General features: G+C 39.5%; 2 protein-coding genes across 2 annotated transcripts in view; both read right to left on the reverse strand.

The window, feature by feature from the left end:
* LOC119484981 (NACHT, LRR and PYD domains-containing protein 12-like) overlaps positions 1–21915 on the reverse strand; it is a 956516-nt gene that overhangs the window by 560741 nt on the left and 373860 nt on the right. The window lies entirely within an intron of this gene.
* On the reverse strand, positions 4179–4916 carry LOC119485039 (protein FANTASTIC FOUR 1-like). Its single transcript, XM_037764320.1, has 2 exons — positions 4576–4916; positions 4179–4471 (listed from the first exon to the last, which is right to left on the reverse strand). Exons 1-2 carry the CDS (start codon positions 4824–4826, stop codon positions 4453–4455), a joined length of 270 nt encoding a protein of 89 aa, XP_037620248.1. The 5' UTR covers positions 4827–4916; the 3' UTR covers positions 4179–4452.

The following is a 21915-nucleotide window of genomic DNA, read 5'->3' on the forward strand; positions in this document are numbered from 1 at the left end:
TCTTGGTGGTTATATTCTGGTCTCAGAATTTGTGATGAGCAGTAATGTGATCTTATTCTCTTATTATTTCATTGTGCTTAGTATGACATCACTAGATTTGAATGCTGACCGCATCAATGTAGAGGAGTTCAACGACATTCAGAATTCCATATAAGTTTATCTGTTTTTGAATTTCCTCTTTATATTTTGAGCATGTGCCCCCTTGTATATTGGTGCAAGATAATATTACTAAATAATTTGATCCTTTCTATAGCATTGACTGGGCAGATGACACCTTGTGCCACGCTGAAGAGACAGAGTCTGTCTCATCTTTGGAGGAGGAGGAGGAGACCAGGGAAGTCGACAGTGATGGAAGGACCCTGTTACCAATGCAGCGTGCCAGGCCCATGGACCCTTTCAGGTGACGGTCAAATCCAGGGCCACAGCTGCCATCATTGAGTGGGTGAGTATTTATTTTACAGTATTGATATTATGTTGTCTTTTAAAATGTTTTAACAATGTAAGCAGCAAATTGTAATTGCTGCATCACAAACTGTTACAAACTGCCTTGGTGGGAATTGGGCAAGGCTGTGAAGAATCTTGTACATTGAGCTGACACCAGCCAGGAACAGCCATTTTTTGAAAATATATGTACTTCATGACTTTGGAGTGTGTGGTACTTTTTGCCCATATTATGTGTTGTATAGTGCAAAATATATGCAGCACCGCACTAAGCTTTGATATGCACAATAAAACCCATTTTGCTTTCTGTCACTCTTCTTTTTTTTCTAGACGTTTCCCTTTGGTCATATTGTGTGGCGTTCAAGTTCACAGTCCGCTCTCAAGTATGGGATGCTGATAGGGGACTTCATGTTGGCTGTCAATATCCTCCTCTCTGGAAACAACTATGCGAAAGTGGCATTACTGTTCAAATTTATGAACATGGGGATGGTGGGAAGGTCCACATTTTTCAAAATACAGGACACCTACTGTGTGGACACCATAAAACAGTTCTGGGAAGAAAAGCGAGGATTAGTTATTTCCCAGCTAAAGCCCAAAGCCAGTGTCGTGGCCCTGGGTAAGTTCTATTTTGACATAGATTTGTGGATATGATACTGACAAATACCGGTTGTTGTACAACCGGAAGTGGTCAGTATCATATCCACTAGAGTGAATCATAAAAAAAGTGTGTTCCAATTTCTGAAATTATTATTTATGTTTTGTTTTAAAAGGAGATGGTCGGATGGACAGCCCTGGATTCTGTGCACAGTACTGCACATATAGTGTGATGGAGAATGACTCTAAAGACATCATCTCCATGGTGACAGTGGACAAACGTGAAACGGCGCGGAACAGTGTCATCATGGAGAAGGAAGCCTTCATCCGGACTTTTGACACACTTCGTCAGTAAATAGGAAATTTGAGCGAAATATGTACTGATGCTCATAGCCAGATAGCTGCACTCTTTAGTACGTATATAGGTTTTTAGTTTGTTATTCATTTTTAATATGTGTGTTGACTTGTGCAGATGTCTGTACTTACAAATGTCTTTTGTTCACTGTTCATACAGCCAAGGGCATATATAAGTCATGGGGAGTTCGCTATACCCTTGACATGGGGCACAGATCGAAAAACCTTGGAAAGAAGATCCACCAGGTAATACTATGGAATGTATTTCATTTGAACTCATTGTCACTTCGTCACAAAACTTGCTTACACCAATAATTTTCTTTGATTGTTTTTGCATTTCATTCTGTGGTCAGGCGAGCCAGTGTGCAACCACTTTTGGTTTTGTGCCAAAATGTCGGCAACCTATGACGACTTCTTTGTAAGTACTATATGAACTGTTATTTATATTGCTACACTTGTGGAGCCAGAAATATTTCACAGCTGCAGACATCATTTCAGCGTAATGTGTCGGATCATTGCTGATGCGTTATTGTTCTCTTAGGACATGTGGGCTGGCCTACTCCATCACGTCACAGGAGAACACGAGTGGGCTCTTGGCGCCTGTCACCATGGACCCTTGTCGGACAACAGGGACAAGGAATGGATAGAGAAGGGATCTGTGGCACACAGAGCACTCATTGAGATAGTGCTAAATGCACGCTGGCTGGGTGAAGTAGTGAAGTACCTGGGATTTAGGTATGTGGGCATGGGTTTTACATGTAATGTTTATGTTCACAAGTATTTAACTCAAACAAAGGAAGCTCCTGGCTTACTCCCTATAAACCCACATAGGGAAGAAAAAAGTGAGTAAATCTTGGGAAAGATCATGCAGAGAGTGGGTCCCTTTTTGAAAAATCTCTAAAATACAGATGATTGTAAATCATGCAGTGACTTGATCAAAGTCCTTTTTATTTTTTTACTGTCCACCACTGATTGTGACTATATGTATCAACTAATGACTAATGACAACATAAAAGATCTAACACTTGTTTTTTACTGTTTAGGTCTACAGCAGAACTTGAGTCCTTTCACAACCACATACTGATGTATGCCAGCAAGAGATTCAGTTTCACCCCGCCCGTCTATTCAGCTCGCACCCTACTTGCTGGTTTGGATTATAATCATCATGTCCACCGACCAGTGCAGAGAAAAGCTGATGGCTCCATTGAGTAAGTTCTTAAAATTGACAACAGTATACCCACTAAAACGGAAGTATATTAGTTTTATAATATAAGGTCAAATTTATACATGAATAATTATAATGAATGTTGCCCTTGCACAGGCAGCAGTTTTGCAAATTTATCACAAATTCATTTTTCAATAACCATCTTTTCCTGTTTCGGTCATATGCTAATTTCATTATGTCAGATACCGGAAGCTGTACAACAAGAAGTCGCGGAAGTGGAGCCTGTACACAATGAAGGTCGACAAGGACTATGGCTACATTCCTGACCTCTAGAGGGCCATCCTCCGTAGCCGCACCACAGCAGACAGAGGCATGCCGCGTGTGAGACGCCAGAGGCCTGATGACCCGCGGCAGTATGGTGTGCTATGTGGTATTCCACCTCCAACCACAGAGGAGCTACTGCACACACAAGTCAGTCGACGACAAGGTATAGAAGTTCTTTCAGTGGGCCTCATTCAACATCCCTTCTTCAGAAACCCAAATTGCATGTTTTCACACTAACCCTTGCAGCCTTCACAACATAGTTTCTCATTACACTGATTCTGATTTTAGTTGATAAAGGTTGCATATAGATTTTGTTAATTACAAGCAGCTTTTTGACGACTACAGAGATGTTATATGAAAGGTATCATTTATGATAATGTAAAGACATCACGCATTGACACACAAAAAGAGACGCATTGACATATTGTCATTGAAATAATATGGTACTATAGCATGAGAGGCAGGGTAAGAAACTTCTCAACCAACAAAAGACCAGCATAGAGTTGCATGCTAAATAAGTTATTATATATGCATTACAGCAGCCTTTTAAAAAATATTATAGCCTATATATATGGCCTATATGTGTGACGTTATAGTCAAAACTAAACAACTGATTTCAAAATTCTAACATGCTATTCTTTGTTCATTCGCAGGGCCAAGGACTACCTAAGTGAGCAGCCGACCATAGGAGAAGACGTGACCCTTGCGACACCTCACCTGAGTCGATCCCACCTACACCCCTACTATGGCCACCACTCAAAAATACTGACCAGGGGTCAGACTTGTTCTATAGGCCTAGCCCCACTGAAAGATGGTGTACTTATTTTTTAATTTACCTTTTTTTAAACTTTTTTTGTGGTGTGTTATGAATGTTTGGGATTGTCATCTATATTTTTGAATGTAATAAAAGTGTTACCCAAGTGAGCTGAATTTCTTTACTGCATGGTATTGACACTGGCAGTCGTGAACAAAAAAAGCAGGTGGTCATCCTTCAATGGATTTATTTTTACAAAAACAATGGCAAGAATAACAATAAGTAAAATGTAAATACTCTACAACAATATCACATCACACAGGAGGGGTGGGGGGGGGGTTGTTTCAGAGCCTGTGTGGGATAAAGCCCACATATTGATGGTGGGGGTCAGGATATCTGTCCCTAATCCTCTACACACAACAGCTGGGAATTACAGTTCTGTTACCAAGGCTCCATACTGCCACACAACAAACTGCCGGTAAGCAGCATACCGGAACTGTCTGTTGTCCTCTCCGGGATTGGGTACGTCCTGCTGAGCCTTAATGTCGTTCCAGATCCTCCTGGCCAGGCGAAGGACACCCTCATGGAGGATGTAGAGGTCCACATGAGGTAGCAGGGAAATGCAGTTCTGTGGTGGCTGGCCATAGCACTTCCTTTCCACGTCAGTGGGCATTTCCCTGCACCTCATGCAGACACACCTCAGGTTGATTGGGGTCCTGGCCAGGAGGACCTGGTGGAGGAGCGCTGACCATTAGATCAAAAATGAGGCTGGGATCCCTGAACAGACATCTCCCCAGAAGCTCCTGACACTGCTGCAGGCTCAAACACTGAATTCTGGCCTAGAAAGACAGTAGATCAGGGAAAAAGTATTACTTTATTTATGAATAAACAATACTGATCATAATGTGGACATAAAGTATGGACATGTTATATTTTGAGATACCTGTTCATCTGATATCTGTCGAGCTTGTAGTTGTTGTACTCTGCTGAAGTCATCTTCAGCCAGAGGGTCTTCAAGCTGACTCTGTCCTCTCCCCCGGCCAGACCCTCTGCCACGTCCACGTCCACTAGCTCGCCCTCTTCCTCGCCCTCTTCCTCTTCCTCTTCCTCTTCCTCTTCCTCGCCCTCTTCCTCTCCCTCTTCCTCTTCCTCTTCCTCGCCCTCTTCCATTCGTAGCCTGCTGCTCCAGGACATAGTCAGGATCTGACTCGACGGTGCTCTGTTAGTAATAGATATGTAACAAATGTAAAATTACCATTTCCATTATGAATAACATGGTCATGGTTTTATTTATTTTCAGATGTGTAAAGTTATCTATACAGACTAAAAAACAGTAAAGTTAGAAAGATAGCGTTACTGAAACTTGAAGAAGCAACTGGCCGTTGGCTAACGTTAGCCAGCTAGCTATGCTGTAGTTGAATAAAACATTGGGCTATGTTGTTTCTAAAGTTTAGCTCGTCATTTCGTCTAGAAAATAAACAATTGCTTTTATTCGGTCTATAAACGAAACACTTCAAATGCAGCAAAGTCTTACACTACTTTAGCTTTTGTTGACGTCGGTCTCCAGCGTTATTTTACACTAAGCATAAATACTGTCTGTTGTCATATGTTCAAAGTTGTCCGTGGTAGCTAAATGTGGTCTGTGACAAAGTATTTTTCTCACCTGTGACTCAGCCATGGTAACTGTTGATGTCGTTAGAAGATGATGTTGCCATGGTAACTGTTGATGTCGTTAGAAGATGATGTTGCCATGGTAACTGTTGATGTCGTTAGAAGATGATGTTACCATGGTAACTGTTGATGTCGTTAGAAGATGATGTTACCATGGTAACTGTTGATGTCGTTAGAAGATGATGTTACCATGGTAACTGTTGATGTCGTTAGAAGATGATGTTACCATGGCAACTGTTGATGTCGTTAGAAGATGATGTTACCATGGTAACTGTTGATGTCGTTAGAAGGTAATGTGTAGCTCGCTGCGGTAGCCTCCTCAGATGTAGCGAGCACGTATGAAGCGCGTGCATATGCCCGTTCTCGTGTGGGGGGAGGGGCTTCGGACAGAGAGGGGAGAGCGGAGAGAGGAGAGAGAGGAGAGAGCAGCTCGAGGGGATGCAGGATTTTGCGTTTTCCGGATTTCTACGCACTGCAGCTTTAATGGGGCTGTTGATACCTGAGTCATCGTGCATGGATTCAGACAGCGTCCAGAGCCCCTCTAGCGCCTTAGTTACAGTCCCGTCCGGCGCTGTATTATTAGGGATGAAAATACAACATGAGTCTTGGAACATTGAGCATACACCGCCTTTCTCTGCCAGCAGCATATCTAATGCCATTCTATTTTGGATCACCATCAGTGACGTAGGAGCCATTTGTTCAGCTAGTCCGGCAATTGCATCACGGGTTAGATTAGTCAAACGGAGAACATTATAATGGATGTAGTTAATGCGGTCAACATTTTTGTTAGGAGTGATAGGGATCAGAGCACTTATTAGAGGTATGTTTTCAAAGCCTGCAGCTATTTGGTCAGCTAGTTTATATTCATTAGGGGAGCTACCTCACTACATCATTCTTTATAATCTTGGTTTAGCCTTCCCCCCCTTGTAGCCCACTCCTTCCACCCTGCTTCTGAGTGAAAGCATTGTCTATTGTTAAAAAGAGTTACTTGTGATTAGCCATTTTTAGCAGAGTGCAGAGGCGAGGATGATAAGTAATGTATCTAAACTAGTATAGTCTGTGCTTTCCCAGGTTATTCAGATTTATCTGAGTACACAAATTCTACACAAGGGTCATGGTATTTTCTCTCACATTCCCTCCTTTTATCATGAATAACTAAAATGGTAACTGAAAACACGAAAATACATGATGAATTGCATTAAGATAGTAATATGAAATGAAAACATTAAACATATATGATATATATAATATTAAAACATTATAGCTGAAAATATTTAAAATACATGACAAATCACATTAAGAAAGTTTGTACAGAAGAACGAGGACAAGAGAGGTAAACACAAATGCTACAGCAAACGCTACTAGCAGTTAGTCGTACTGCATGATGCTTCTAGTTTGTTTTCCTGCGCGCAACTGAAAAACTTTTATCTGGGTGGTCCTATTTTATACTGGTTTGGGAAAGGAAGTGAAATTTCTCTCTGGTGGATTCTCCCCACCCCTGGTTTCTCTTTTTATCTATTTTAGCATTTATTCTAAGCAACAATTTTTAATACAATGTGATATATAATGTTTTTCAAAAACCACCTAGATGAGTCCACCTAAACAACCATGTTAGCCTGATTTAACTGTAAATACAGGCAAGACCTTGTAACCTTCTTTCCCTTATGTGTATCTCATCACAGTCACAGTTTATACAGTATATGAAAAATAAAAAATTATACGTGACCCTCTTTTCACGTAGCCTGGGCTCCTTGTGGGGCTGCCTCCTCTGCTTCAGGTCCTGTCCTGCTGCTGGAGCACTGTGTTAGGTGCCACCAGTTGAGTCCTTTTCCTGCGAGCTGCACAGCTGTTGCAGTTCTGGCCAGAACCTTGTGTGGGCCTGTCCAACGTGGCTCCGACCACTTCCTCTTTAACACCTTCAACCAAAGGTGTTCCGGGGGTCCGGGGTCAGGTCCTGGAACGTCCTCTGTGACAGGGGTGACAGGTTTGTCACCTGTATAGGAGAGAGCTGACACAAGAGCATTAGCCTTCAAATAGTATGGTCTGTAACCGAGGTCAGGAAGGGGAGAGGGGTTTTGGGACGGCCCTGGGAAAGGTCGGCCACACGTAAGCTCAAATGGTGTGAGTCCTGTTATTGTGGATGATACACAGTGCCAAATTTGTGTTGTAGTCCCAGAGCCTTTTCAACAGATTGCAGGTCTTTATTTTTGAAATGTGAACCATTATCTGACCTGATCAATTTAGGAAACCCATGTTTCGGAATGTACTCATTCACCAGACATTTAATGACTGATTTTGCGTCCTCTTTTCCCGTAGGGTAGGCCTCAACCCAACGTGAAAATGCGTCCACAATTACTAGGAGGAATCTTTTCCCCCCAGCCCTTACTCCCATATCTGTGAAATCCATAAAGATTTCCTGTCCCGGGGCAGTGGGAGAAGGATGTTTTCCTGCCCTAGGAGTGATGGTAGGTCTGATGTTACATGTACTACATACGTCACACTTAGTCAAGAAGTCAGTTATAGTAGCATGTTTCCGGGGAATCCACCAGTGGCGGAGATCTCGTAACATCTGTTTGTGGCTTTTATGGTCAAGTCCATGAGTCTGAGTCAGTATTGAGGACATCCAACAGGGGGGCATAACTATTTGATCTCCGTTATACCATATACCATCAAACTGTTCTATAGCTCCCTTATCTTCCCAGATGGTTCGTTCTGCTGCTGTGGCAGATTCCTGAGCTTGTATGATGGAGAAATCAGTTATCTCAGAACCGAGATCTGCTGTGGTCATGACCATCATAGTAGGTAAATACCCTGCCGCCTTTTTAGCGGCTGCATCCGCTGCTTCGTTTCCTATACTCTCTAAGTCAGTGCCCTGACTGTGTCCTTTCACTTTGATCACAGCTACCCTCTGTGGTAACTGGATTGCTTCCAACAACTCTTTCATCAACTCCTCATGAGCCATAGGTTTATTCTGACTAGTCTTAAAACCCGCTTGCACCCAGCCAGACATATCTCTGTGAATTGCATTGCACACATACGCAGAGTCTGTGAAAATATTCACTGCCTTCCCTTCCGCTAACCGCAGAGCACAAACTACAGCCGTAAGTTCTGCTGCCTGATGTTTTGGAGCTATGGCTAGGGACACATGGGGAACAGCTTCTTCTGACATGCGATACCATTGTTCTTGTGCTGGGGTTAGTTTTTACTGCGGCTGCTACTCCTGCTGGTGCTATATAAACATCTCTTACTCCTATCCCCCAGGTTGTATCTAACAGATTTTGTTGGAACTCATCTTGATACATAAGATCATTATTTCTGTCATAATTCAGAGTGCAGTGGGGAGGATCGGGAACAGGGAGGTAAGGGTGTAGAGCCCTAATCCATGGTTGCCACATGTTGTAAAAGTCAATCAGAGGGTTTCTGTCGGCTAGCAGGGCCCAATATATGTCTGCACAGGGTGGTGGGGCATCAGGTGAGGTATCAGGACTCAACATGCACATGCGATCAGCACTGGAGGGGGAGGAGCACACCATTTCTTCTCCTCCGGGGAAACTCACTATCACAGCTTCTGGTGAACAATGTACAGAAGCCCCCAGTGCTGCCAAAACATCTCTTCCCAGGAGATCACGTGGACAATCAGGTGCATATAAAAAGGGGTGCTCCATCACCTGTCTCCCAAGCCGGACAGGAAGGGGAACAGTAAAAGGCAGTCTTTGTTCAGTGCCGGAAAATCCCAAAACGGAAACATAGTGAGAGGAAAGGGAACACATAGGTTCAGCTAAGGTGGAGTAACGTGCTCCCGTATCCACCATGAACCATCTTCGCTTTCCGTTCACTGTCAACTGGAGACAGGGCTCTGCCAGCCCCTGCCCCTCCATCTCCGTCGGGCACCCCTATGGGAACATTCCTGGTGTATATGGACCAGGTGGAGGTCCCTGCGCAGAGTACCCGCTGTATGCCTGCATTGGAGCTAGCTGTTGGTTTGGTGGAGTCTGTATTGTTGGCTGATATGACTGCTGTGGAGGCCCTCTCATCTGCTGTTGTTGTTTCTGAAGACAGTCACGTGCCCAGTGATCCGGGCTTCCGCAGATGAAACAACTGCCTCCTCTTGGTTGGGCATACCTCCTCCCCCTGCCTCCTCCTCCTCTCCCTCTGCCTCTATTCCGGCCTTCATGATAAGGGGGCTGCTGATATGGGGCAGCTTGGGAAGGAACATGATACTGGGGTTGATATATAGCCTGTGACGGGCCCTGCAGTGGATAAGGATTCTGTGGCGGGGCTGGAGCTGGTGTTACAATTTGAGCCATCTGGGTATCTTTCTCTTTCCCTCCCTTTTTCTTATCTGTCGCACGAGTCCGTGCATCTGCCAACTGTAATTTAGTCAACTGAGCTACCATCTCTTTTAATGACTCATTTTCCTCTTCCTCCTCCTTGGTTTCTGCATCCTGATGATTTTGCCCCTGCCATATCTGGATTCTCTTGCATCTTTCTCTTAACTCCTTCCGGAGCATGTTTTAACAGAGCTATTCTGAACAGAGGCTGCTGTGATTCTTTATCTGGGTTCACCCCCGTAGCCCCCGCCCACTCTGTCTTTGCTCTTTCTATGAACGTGCGTCCACTCTCCCCGTTCTTAATCTTAAACACCAAGCTGTGGAGCTTACCTGCTGGTATGGGATACTTTTGTCTAATAGCATTACCGAAGGAGGTAGCGTAGGGGTTAAAGTTCCAAAGTACCACCTAACACTTGAAACAATGGTGCCATAACTTTGTTTGTATAATCACTGTCCTGTGGGGTTGGTACCGGACTAGGGGTAGGAGGAGGATAAGGAGGGGGGTTGGGATGTGGGCCAGGTGGGTACTGCTGATGGAGGGACATGTAATGTGGCGGCTGGCTAGTATGTGGGTTTGGTGGTGGGGGTGCGCTAGGACTGGGTGAGGGTTTCACTAGTGGTTGTGCTTCAGCGGTTTTTGCGTGGGTGGCTTTCGTCTGGCTGCCTAAGGCTGATAGTGCAGCCATCTGTATCACATTATATTTTACCAATTTACTTGCCAACTCGTCTTCTTTCTTCCTCAATTTCCTCCTTACAAACATATGTCCCTTTTCTTTGTCTTGTCCTGCTTGCAGCAGCTTTCTATGAACCACCTGTATTAATGCTCTCATCACTGGCATGAATTTGGCTTCACTTCCCGTGGCTGGAAAATGCCCTTCCTTCACTGTCATGTTATACCACTCATCTAGGTCTTGAGTCTCTTTATTTCTAGTCTTGGGATCAAATGTACAGATTACATTGGTCCTGACTTTAGCCCATTGCTGTCCAAATGATAAACGGGGAGGCCCACAGCCACCCCGTTCCTCACAGTCTTTGTCAAATTCTCCGTCCATTCTGTCCAGTATTATTTGCACGGAGGAGCTGTGCAAACCAAACATCTTATAACAATGCAAATACACGCCTCATACATACTGTACATGTGTTATTTTATCGTAATCATATTATTATTATTATCACACATACTAAATTCTGTTTCCTTTATATTTTCTTTTTCTGCAGTTTGTTTTTCTGAATTTGTTAAATATAACATATGTAATGGCAATTTTCATATCTGCAGTTGACAGTCCAACACCCCGAGGAGTAGGCCAAAGTTCACACTGTACCTTTAGATAATCTTGGGGCCTTACATGTTCAAACTTGTCACCATAAGCATTAAACAGTATGTACATGTTTTATCTTCTGTGACCATAAACAACAGAGGGCTGAAGTACTTGTTATGTCTTGTGATGCTCTGTTGTCTGTTCTGTGCTGCGAAATGATACACTTTCTATCTTTCTCTTCTTTGCACTTATCTGTGTGTGTTGCTTTAGTATGTATAAATGCTGACTACTCTTTGTGTTCGGGGCTCACTTGCCAAAGTCCACTCAGGTGGCTGTGCTCGTGAGTTCATCTGCAGATGCTTTTCTTATTAATATATGCTTTTTTATTACTTTTACTTGAAAGACAAGTTGTTACCTTGGTTTGTGTCTTGTTTTAACAGAAACTGCCACCACACATACATGTATTGTTTTTATATTAACAATACTGTGAATATAAATTAATGTCAGTATTCATACAGAGGTTCAGAATAAGGTTTTAAATAAAAAACTAAATAAATTACTCAATAAATTAATGTTTCTGTTTTACTTTGCTTCTTTATTTATTTACCTCTGTATTAATTCCGTTATCTATCTACTCTTCTATTTAAATTTCCCTTTAATTTATTTTTATTAACTTTTACATGTATTCATTTAATTTTGTATTTATTTTGAATTTATTTTTAAAATATATTTATTCATTATTAAATTATATGTATTTATTTCTGCATGATTTTCTTGTTGCACCCCCTCCCCCCATTTATTTCCAATAAAACAAACTTATTTATTTCTGTGTTCTTGTCCTTATATATTTCTTTATATATTTCTTTTTATATTTTTTTCCTGCTGAAGTTGACAAATAAAACAGTGGAGTCAGATTCTTCACATTCCAGATGTTAAACAGCAGCAGGTCTGTTCATGTGTTAAAACCATCAATGCTTGACAGCTACTGTTGAATTCAGCATAAAGAGAGTCCACCAAAGAGAACCACTCCCTCCCACCACACCATCGTTCCTGTCGCTTCATGTTCAGAGCCTTTTACAACCTATAGTCACTGTAGCTGACCCTGAACTCCACTCAGAGAATACTCTAATTATAACAGTACTGCTAATTTACTGAACAAACATTAATCATAAATGTCAATATGAAGAACATTTCTGAATCTTCTCGGCATAAACTCAGCCCGTTAAAGAGAAATAATTATGTTATTATCGGTATCATTATGAAAAAAACCTCTGCTCTGTTTACTAGCAGTAAAGCTAAAAAAAGATCAGAAAAAAAAGATCTGAAAAAAAAGTCAGAAAAAAAAGATCTGAAAAAGTCTCACAAAAAGTCTGAAAAAAAGGTCTGAAAATGTCAGAAAAAAAAGTCTGAAAAAAAATCAGAAAAAGTCAGAAAAAAAAGATCTGAAAAAAGTCAGAAAAAAAGTCAGAAAAAAAGATCTGAAAATGACAGAAAAAAAAGTCTGAAAAAAAAGATCTGAAAAAGTCTGACAAAAAGTCAGAAAAAAAAGGTCTGAAAATGTCAGAAAAAAAAGTCTGAAAAAGTCTGAAAAAAAGATCTGAAAATGACAGAAAAAAAGTCTGAAAAAAAAGATCTGAAAAAGTCTGACAAAAAGTCTGAAAAAAAAAATCTGAAAATATCAGAAAAAAAAGTCTGAAAAAAATCAGAAAAAGTCAGAAAAAAAGTCAGAAAAAAAGATCTGAAAATGACAGAAAAAAAAGTCAGAAAAAAAAATCTGAAAAAGTCAGAAAAAAAAGATCTGAAAAAAGTCAGAAAAAAAGTCAGAAAAAAAGATCTGAAAATGACAGAAAAAAAAGTCTGAAAAAAAAGATCTGAAAAAGTCTGACAAAAAATCTGAAAAAAAAATCTGAAAATGTCAGAAAAAAAAGTCTGAAAAAAAATCAGAAAAAGTCAGAAAAAAAAGTCAGAAAAAAAGATCTGAAAATGACAGAAAAAAAAGTCAGAAAAAAAAAATCAGAAAAAGCCAGAAAAAAAAGTCAGAAAAAAAAAGATCTGAAAAAAGTCTGAAAAAAAAGTCTGAAAAAAAGTCAGAAAAAAAGATCTGAAAAAATTCTGAAAAAAAGTCTGAAAAAAAGATCTGAAAATGTCAGAAAAAAAGTCAGAAAAAAAGTCAGAAAAAAAGTCTGAAAAAAAGATCTGAAAAAAGTCTGAAAAAAAGTCTGAAAAAAAAGATCTGAGAATCCACCAAAGAGAACCACTCCCTCCCACCACACCATCGTTCTGAAAAAAGTCTGAAAAAAGTCTGAAAAAAAAGATCTGAGAATTTCAGAAAAAAAAGTCTGAAAAGAAAAGTCTGAAAAAAAGTCCGAAAAAAAAGTCTGAAAAAAGTCTGAAAAAAAATCAGAAAAAGTCAGAAAAAAAAAGATCTGAAAAAAGTCTGAAAAAAAGTCAGAAAAAAAAAATCAGAAAAAGTCAGAAAAAAAAAGATCTGAAAAAAGTCTGAAAAAAAAGTCTGAAAAAAAGTCAGAAAAAAAGATCTGAAAAAAGTCTGAAAAAAAAGATCTGAGAATTTCAGAAAAAAAAGTCTGAAAAGAAAAGTCTGAAAAAAAGTCCGAAAAAAAAGTCTGAAAAAAGTCTGAAAAAAAGATCTGAAAATGTCAGAAAAAACAGTCTGAAAAAAAAAGTCTGAAAAAATGTCAGAAAAAAAAGATCTAAAAAAAAGTCTGAAAAAAAAGATCTGAAAAAAAGTCTGAAAAAATGTCAGAAAAAAAAGATCTAAAAAAAAGTCTGAAAAAAAGATCTGAAAATGTCAGAAAAAAAAGTCTGAAAAAAAAGTCTGAAAAAAAAGATCTGAAAAAAAATCAGAAAAAGTCAGAAAAAAAAGTCAGAAAAAAAGTCAGAAAAAAAGATCTGAAAATGACAGAAAAAAAAGTCTGAAAAAAAAGATCTGAAAAAAAGTCTGAAAAAAAAGATCTGAAAAAAAGTCTGAAAAAATGTCAGAAAAAAAAGACCTAAAAAAAAGTCTGAAAAAAAGATCTGAAAATGTCAGAAAAAAAAGTCTGAAAAAAAAGTCTGAAAAAAAAAGTCTGGAAAAAAAAGTCTGAAAAAAAAGATCTGAAAATGTCAGAAAAAAAAGACTGAAAAAAAAGATCTGAAAAAAGTCTGAAAAAAGTAAGATCTGAAAAAAGTCTGAAAAAGTCTGAAAAAGAAGTCTGAAAAAAAAGTCTGAAAAAATGTCCGAAAAAAAGATCTAAAAAGAACTCTGAAAAAAAAGATCTGAAAAATGACCGAAAAAAAAGATCTATAAAAAGTCTGAAAAAAAAGATCTCAAAAAAAGATCTGAAAAAAGTCTGAAAAAAAAGATCTAAAAAAAGATCAGAAAAAAGTCTGAAAAAAAAAGATCTGAAAAATGTCTGAAAAAAAAGTCTGAAAAAAAGTCCGAAAAAAAGTCTGAAAAAAAGATCTGAAAAATGTCATAAAAAACAGTCTGAAAAAAAAATCTGAAAAAAAAGTCCAAAAAAAGTCTGAAAAAAAGATCTGAAAATGTCAGAAAAAAAGTCTGAAAAAAAAGATCTGAAAATGTCAGAAAAAACAGTCTGAAAAAAAGATCTGAAGAAAGTCTGAAAAAAAGTCTGAAAAAAAAGTCCAAAAAAAAGTCTGAAAAAAGATCTGAAAAATGTCCGGGAAATAAAGTCTGAAAAAAAAGATCTGAAAAAAGTCTGAAAAAAAGATCTGAAAATGTCAGAAAAAAAAGTCTGAAAAAAAAGTCTGAAAAAAAAGATCTGAAAAAAAGTCTGAAAAAAAAGATCTGAAAAAAAGTCTGAAAAAATGTCAGAAAAAAAAGACCTAAAAAAAGTCTGAAAAAAAGATCTGAAAATGTCAGAAAAAAAAGTCTGAAAAAAAAGTCTGAAAAAAAAGTCTGGAAAAAAAAGTCTGAAAAAAAAGATCTGAAAATGTCAGAAAAAAAAGACTGAAAAAAAAGATCTGAAAAAAGTCTGAAAAAAGTCTGAAAAAAAAAGATCTGAAAAAAGTCTGAAAAAGTCTGAAAAAGAAGTCTGAAAAAAAAGTCTGAAAAAATGTCCGAAAAAAAGATCTAAAAAGAACTCTGAAAAAAAAGATCTGAAAAATGACCGAAAAAAAAGATCTATAAAAAGTCTGAAAAAAAAGATCTCAAAAAAAGATCTCAAAAAAGTCTGAAAAAAAAGATCTAAAAAAAGATCAGAAAAAAGTCTGAAAAAAAAAGATCTGAAAAATGTCTGAAAAAAAAGTCTGAAAAAAAGTCCGAAAAAAAGTCTGAAAAAAAGATCTGAAAAATGTCATAAAAAACAGTCTGAAAAAAAAAATCTGAAAAAAAAGTCCAAAAAAAGTCTGAAAAAAAGATCTGAAAATGTCAGAAAAAAAGTCTGAAAAAAAAGATCTGAAAATGTCAGAAAAAACAGTCTGAAAAAAAGATCTGAAGAAAGTCTGAAAAAAAGTCTGAAAAAAAAGTCCAAAAAAAAGTCTGAAAAAAGATCTGAAAAATGTCCGGGAAATAAAGTCTGAAAAAAAAGATCTGAAAAAAGTCTGAAAAAAAGATCTGAAAATGTCAGAAAAAAAAGTCTGAAAAAAAAGTCTGAAAAAAAAAGATCTGAAAATGTCAGAAAAAACAGTCTGAAAAAAAGATCTGAAAAAAGTCTGAAAAAGAAGTCTGAAAAAAAGATCTGGAAAATGTCTGAAAAAAAAAGTCTGAAAAAAAAAGATCTGAAAAATGTCTGAAAAAAAAGTTCTGAGAATTTCAGAAAAAAAAGTCTGAAAAAAAAAAGTCTGAAAAAAAAGTCCGAAAAAAGTATGAAAAAAAGATCTGAAAAAATGTCTGAAAAAAAAGATCTGAAAAAATGTCAGAAAAAAAAGATCTAAAAAAAAGTCTGAAAAATGTCTGGGAAATAAAGTCTGAAAAAAATTATCTGAAAAAAGTCTGAAAAAATGTCAGAAAAAAAAGTCTGAAAAAAAAGTCTGAAAAAAAAGTCTGGAAAAAAAAGTCTGAAAAAAAAGATCTGAAAATGTCAGAAAAAACAGTCTGAAAAAAAAGTCTGAAAAAATGTCCGAAAAAAAAGATCTAAAAAGAACTCTGAAAAAAAAGATCTGAAAAATGACCGAAAAAAAAGATCTATAAAAAGTCTGAAAAAAAAGATCTAAAAAAAAGATCTAAAAAAAGATCTGAAAAATGTCCGAAAAAAAAGATCTGAAAAAAAGTCTGAAAAAAAAGATCTGAAAAATTCCCGAAAAAAATGTCTGAAAAAGAAAAATACCATGTCCCTTTGTAGTAGCATTTGTGTACTCAGATGTATCTGAATGTTTTGGGAAAGCAGAGACTGTCCTAGTTTAGATACATTTCTTATCATATTCGCTCCTGCACTCTCCCAAAACATTCTAATCCCCAGTAACTCTTTTTATGAATAAACAATGCTTCCGCTCAGAAGGTGTGGGTCACAAAGGGGAGGGAAGGCTAAACCAAGATTATAAAGAATGCTGTAGTGAGGGAGCTCTCTGTCTTTGTACACTGACTTGTCTGCTGTATGTGTGAGGGCCAGCATCTGGGCAGAGAGCACCGCCCCTGCCCAGGTGTGGTTAAGACAGCAGCATCAGGCTCTCATGCAGTACAATGAGCACACAGAGGGTGATATGAGGAATTGTGCGACGGTCCCTTAATGACGGCCGCGTTTGCCGTTCACTGCGCTGCTCTAACTTAAATGAGACACAGAAATACATATTAACATATACAACATTGTCAGGGATCATATGCACTACCAAAACTGTATGCATAAATCAACGATGTGTAAATTGGCGTTATATGTCCGTCAAACTATTATAGAAGCACGAGCATTATAACATAATACATGTGACTTTATAATTATTATAGCGATGCAGATACTGAACAATGGGCATCTATAATAACTACTCACATTCTCATGGACGCACAGGAAAGACCATATCAATAAACCAAGAGAAAAGAGAGTCCAAAAAGTTGCAACACTGATGCTGAGCTGAGTTGGAAGACACTAACACAGAGAATAACATTTACCTTGAAAAACAAACTGGGTGTTTATGTGGAAATATGGAAATCATTTAATGATTTCATAAAAAGTAGTGATATTGGTGAGCTTCTACAGGAGGAATAATTAAGATAGGGTACGTAAAACCCTCAGAAGGGAATGGACTCTTGTTTTTGAAAATATTTTTATTTTATTTATTAATTATTTTCTATATATTTATTTTCTGTTTGTGTATCTTTATGTTGTTGGAGGTGCTATTTAACTGTTTAATTGTCTGATTGATTCTGTGAAGCTGTATATTGATTTTGAACCTGTGAGAAAGGGAAAAGGTGTGTGGGGGATGTGATGTTTGTTAAAGTAAATCCTGTATTGAATATATTGCATAATAATGCTGATGTTTGTAGAACAAAAAAACAATACAAGACACTAATACATATTTGGGAGATGAACTATAGAGTGATATTGTGCTTTTAGCTGACGTGTGTCTCCTCACTGTGTTGAGCGATGCTTGTTCATGTCTATAGAGCGAGCACAAGCGCCAGCAACAGGACGCTGACTTTAGTTGACTTAACGGCCACAGGTGAAGCTGTTAACAAGACATTTCTGATTCTTACATACAGTCCCTTTAAATATGTTGTTGGGTGTCATTTATTCTTATTACAGGCCTCTTGGTTCAGCGCTTGCGGCCTTCGTCTCCAGGCGGCGTTCTCTGTCTGCAGTGGAAATGCAGGCACACGTTAAGAAGACGGTGGCCCCCTAAGCCTGCATATCAAGGCAAGTCCAGCTTAAATGAAATACTGAGTTAAACTTTATTGTATTTCTTATGTTTACTGTATATTTTCTGTTCTTACAGCCTCCTACTTCAGCCCCTTCAGACCAGCTCGGACCTCCTCAGTGTTCTCTGAGGAGCCTTCAGATGAAGAGCTGGTCAAGGCGGTGGTTGACTTAGAGAAGTGTAAGTAAAAAGTATAAAAATATTCATGTGACAAATTGTTAATAACAGGAAGGCTTGAATCCATTCCAGACCCGTCTTTTTTACTTTGCTTTATAATAAAACAGGCAGCGAAGGGGAAGAACCCCTCCTTTCCTGGCAAGGAGAGTCTCTGCAGGGAGCTGGAGTCGTCCCTGCAGCAGCTGTTGCCGTCCAGCCTTTCCCTCCAGCTGAAGGGCTGTCCTCTGTACAGGTGGGACAAGGACAGCCCTTTAGCTTCAACGTCCCTGAGGACCAGCAGCTAGGACCCTCAAGAGGGAGTCCCTCTCCTCCAGATGAGGAGCAGCCAGGACCCTCATCTGGTGACCTCCTCCTCCTCCAGCACTGCTCCTGGGTGTCTTCATCACTCCTGCTGGCCAGCCTCCTCTTCCTGGACTACAAACAATGGCTAGAACCACGGCCTACAGGAAGAGGAAGGTGGCCGCTGCCGCAGGGCGGGAGACGGCACCTGGGAGCCGGCACCCGGGGGCAAAACCAGCCGGTGGGGTTGCAGTACACCTGCAGCAAGTGTGGCCAGACCGAGAGGCTCGAAACTGTCACCCTGGCATCCTCTGAATGCTCTAGGTCTCTAGTTTGATCCATCCATCCTCTGAATGCTCTAGGTCTCTAGTCTGATCCATCCATCCTCTGAATGCTCTAGGTCTCTAGTCTGATCCATCCATCCTCTGAATGCTCTAGGTCTCTAGTCTGATCCATCCATCCTCTGAATGCTCTAGGTCTCTAGTTTGTATCTGTAAAGTTTCATGAGGCTGTGATTATCCTAGAGGTCACCACAGGTCATTTTGTACAGTGAGATCAATGAAATGTCTCCTATGGGGACTAACATCATCACACATGAATACAGTTGGGCTCATTGGATCCACCAGAGTCTCAGCTTTGCAGTGAGACACATTTTATGGAATTCAGAGACTGTTTAGGGACCCCAGTATGCAGAAATATTCAGATACATCATTTTAGAATAGGAGACAATAACACGTTTATACTGCATGTGATTATCATAAAGTGGGCATGTCTGTAAAGGGGAGATTCGTGGGTACCCATAGAACCCATTTACATTCACTGATCTGGAGGTCAACTGTAAATTGTACTTTATGTTCACCAGTTAGTCTCTTACTCTGTCTTGTTTTTGTTATTGAAATAAAATGAAAAAATCTGCAGTTTGTTTGGAAGCTTTATTATTTCTGAGTATTTATAATTCATTATATAAGTTAACTGACATTTAACTGTAACACTGGTCAATAAAACACAACATCCAACTCAGAACTCTTTAGTTGTCCAGACGCACACAGAGTAGTACAGTAACACCGTATAGGAAACACTGAAAACATGTAAATAATAAATAATGCAACTAGCTGTTCACATTCTGATAGTAATGATGATATTAGTGCAAAATATCTGTACACATTAACATGCTGCTGACACACTGTGAGGAGTCAAAGGTCACAATCAGAGGGGTCAAAGTGCCATTTTAATGATGATTGATTGATCGGGCTCTGTGATTGGCTGCTGGCTGATTGGCCTCTCTGCTCCTCAGAGTGGGGGAGGGGTGATGGGCGACTTCCAGCAGCCATCAGCAGGCTGTGATCAGGTAAACAGGTGTCCTGGTCCAGGTGGACACCAAGCTCCAGACCTGCTGCCCCCCATGACTACATGTCTAAGGTAAAACTACTAACAATCAAAGAGGCACTTTATTCCTGCAGAATTAAACTTTTATAACGTGTTAACACTCCGCCTAGGCAGACTGTAGAGATCCCTCCGCAGTGTATGTATGTAGCTTGTGGGACAACAGCGGTAATAACTGTTCTTAAAGTTGCAATATAATTAAAATAAGAGCTCAGTGGTGTGTTGGTTGTATGCCGAATTTCCTAGACTAACCTCCTGATTTAAATGAATCCTAATTCATGTTTATCGAGGTGAGAACTCTTTATGAAAAAGCAAAACGAATGTTAATTTTGAGATTTTATTAATGGAGTCTGGTTTGTCGATTACTCCGCACACAATTTTAAGGTATGTTTCGTGGTTGAATTATTGTTAAACAATAGAAGAATTAATTTAAGTGTATAGAGATAAACCCGGTTGATGTGACTCATGTTTCTAACAGTATTTTGTGTGTTTTTCCTCCATGTTTCTGCAGTCAGACCACAGCGCCTCCTCACTGCACAGACTGGTCAGAGGCTGACACCTGCTGGTGAGTCTGTGGAACTGCATTGCATTTTTAAACGTTTAACAGCGGTAATAACTGTTTTTAAAGTTGCAATATAATTCAAATAAGAGCTCAGTGGTGTGTTGGTTGTATGCCGAATGTTCTATACTAAATTCCCGATTTAAGTTAATCCAAATTTATGTTTGTCGAGGTGAGAACTCTTTATGAAAAAGCAAAACAAATGTTAACTGTGTGTTTTTATTAATGGAGTCTGGTTTGGCGATTACTCCGCACACAATTTTAAGGCATGTTTTATGGCCGGTTTATTGTTAAGTGTATGTAAATAAACCCGGTTAATGTTTTATTTATATTCCAACAGAATTACAACCTTTATAACGTGTTTACTCTCACTATCCCTCCGCTGTGTATGTAGGTAGCTTGTAGGATAACAGAGGTAATAACTGTTCTTAAAGTTGCGATATAATTAAAATAAGAGCTCAGTGGTGTGTTGAATGTATGCCGAATTTCCTAGACTAAACTCCCGATTCAATTGAATCCAAATTCATGTTTATCGAGATGAGCACTCTTTACGAAAAAGCAAAACAAATGTAAATTGTGTTTTTATAATGGAGTCCGGTTCGTCGATTACTCTGCACAAAATATACCTGCATGTTTCGTGGCTGAATTATTGTTAAACTACAATAATTCCCATCAAACACACCTAAATATAAATGAGTAGTTATATTAGTTTGTTTCTGCAGTCACAGCCTGGTGTTAGTGTTTCCCCTGCTGGTGAGTTTGTGGAACTGCACTCGACTTTGTTTGAATGAAAACAGGAAGTAGGAAGAAACCTCCTAATGTGAACATAAAGAACAGAGTTTATTCACAGATATAAAGAATAATCCTGCTTGTTTGACACTAATATCTGGACTCTCGAACAGTAACTGTAAATGAGTTTGAATGAGGTGGAATAACAACACTAACCTTTAGTCCCTTCAGTCCTGATAATGAGGACTAAAACCTGCTGGCTTCTGAACTCAGACTGGTTCTATACAGATGTTAGCTGCAGCTGGTGAAGACATAAAGCTCCATGTTGTTGTTTTTTCTCCTTCTGCTCAGGCGGGTTTCTTCATACTCAGCTTGTGTTTCTGATCATGAATCCTCAGACTGTCTCTCTTCTTCTTTAAAAGCAGAACACCGTCAGCAGCAGCAGCAGCAGCAGCTCGGTGAGCGCTGAGGGATCTGAGGACGCTGTTGCTGCCGTGATCGTCTGAGTGGAAGAACCGGTCCCGTGTTGCAGCCTGAGTGTCTCTGTGAGTCCTCCCCGACCCCGGTCCCGGTCCCTCTCTCTGGGGGGGGTCAGAGTCCCTTTGGGAGGAATGCAGGCGGAGCGTGAGTCAACCTTTTGTTCTCGCGCTCTTCAGCTCACCAATCCCAGCCGTGTGACGTGAAAGGCTCATCAACCCTAACCACAACAACCGACCATAACCACCACCATCAACCCTAACCACCACCACCAACCCTAACCACCAACCCTAACCCTAACCACCACCAACCCTAGCCCTAACCACCATCACCAACCCTAACCAGCATCACCAACCCCAACCCTAACCACCACCACCAACCCTAACCACCATCACTAACCCTAACCGCCATCACCAACCCTAACCCAAACCACCACCACCAACCCTAACCACCACCACCAACCCTAACCACCATCACTAACCCTAACCGCCATCACCAACCCTAACCCTAACCACCACCACCAACCCTAACCACCACCACCAACCCTAACCACCATCATCAACCCTGGAGGACTTTTGCAAAGATCTGGCTGCCAAGGACAGCTTTCCTGC

This window comes from Sebastes umbrosus, chromosome 3 (assembly GCF_015220745.1).
Source record: "Sebastes umbrosus isolate fSebUmb1 chromosome 3, fSebUmb1.pri, whole genome shotgun sequence".
Taxonomy (NCBI): Eukaryota; Metazoa; Chordata; class Actinopteri; order Perciformes; family Sebastidae; genus Sebastes; species Sebastes umbrosus.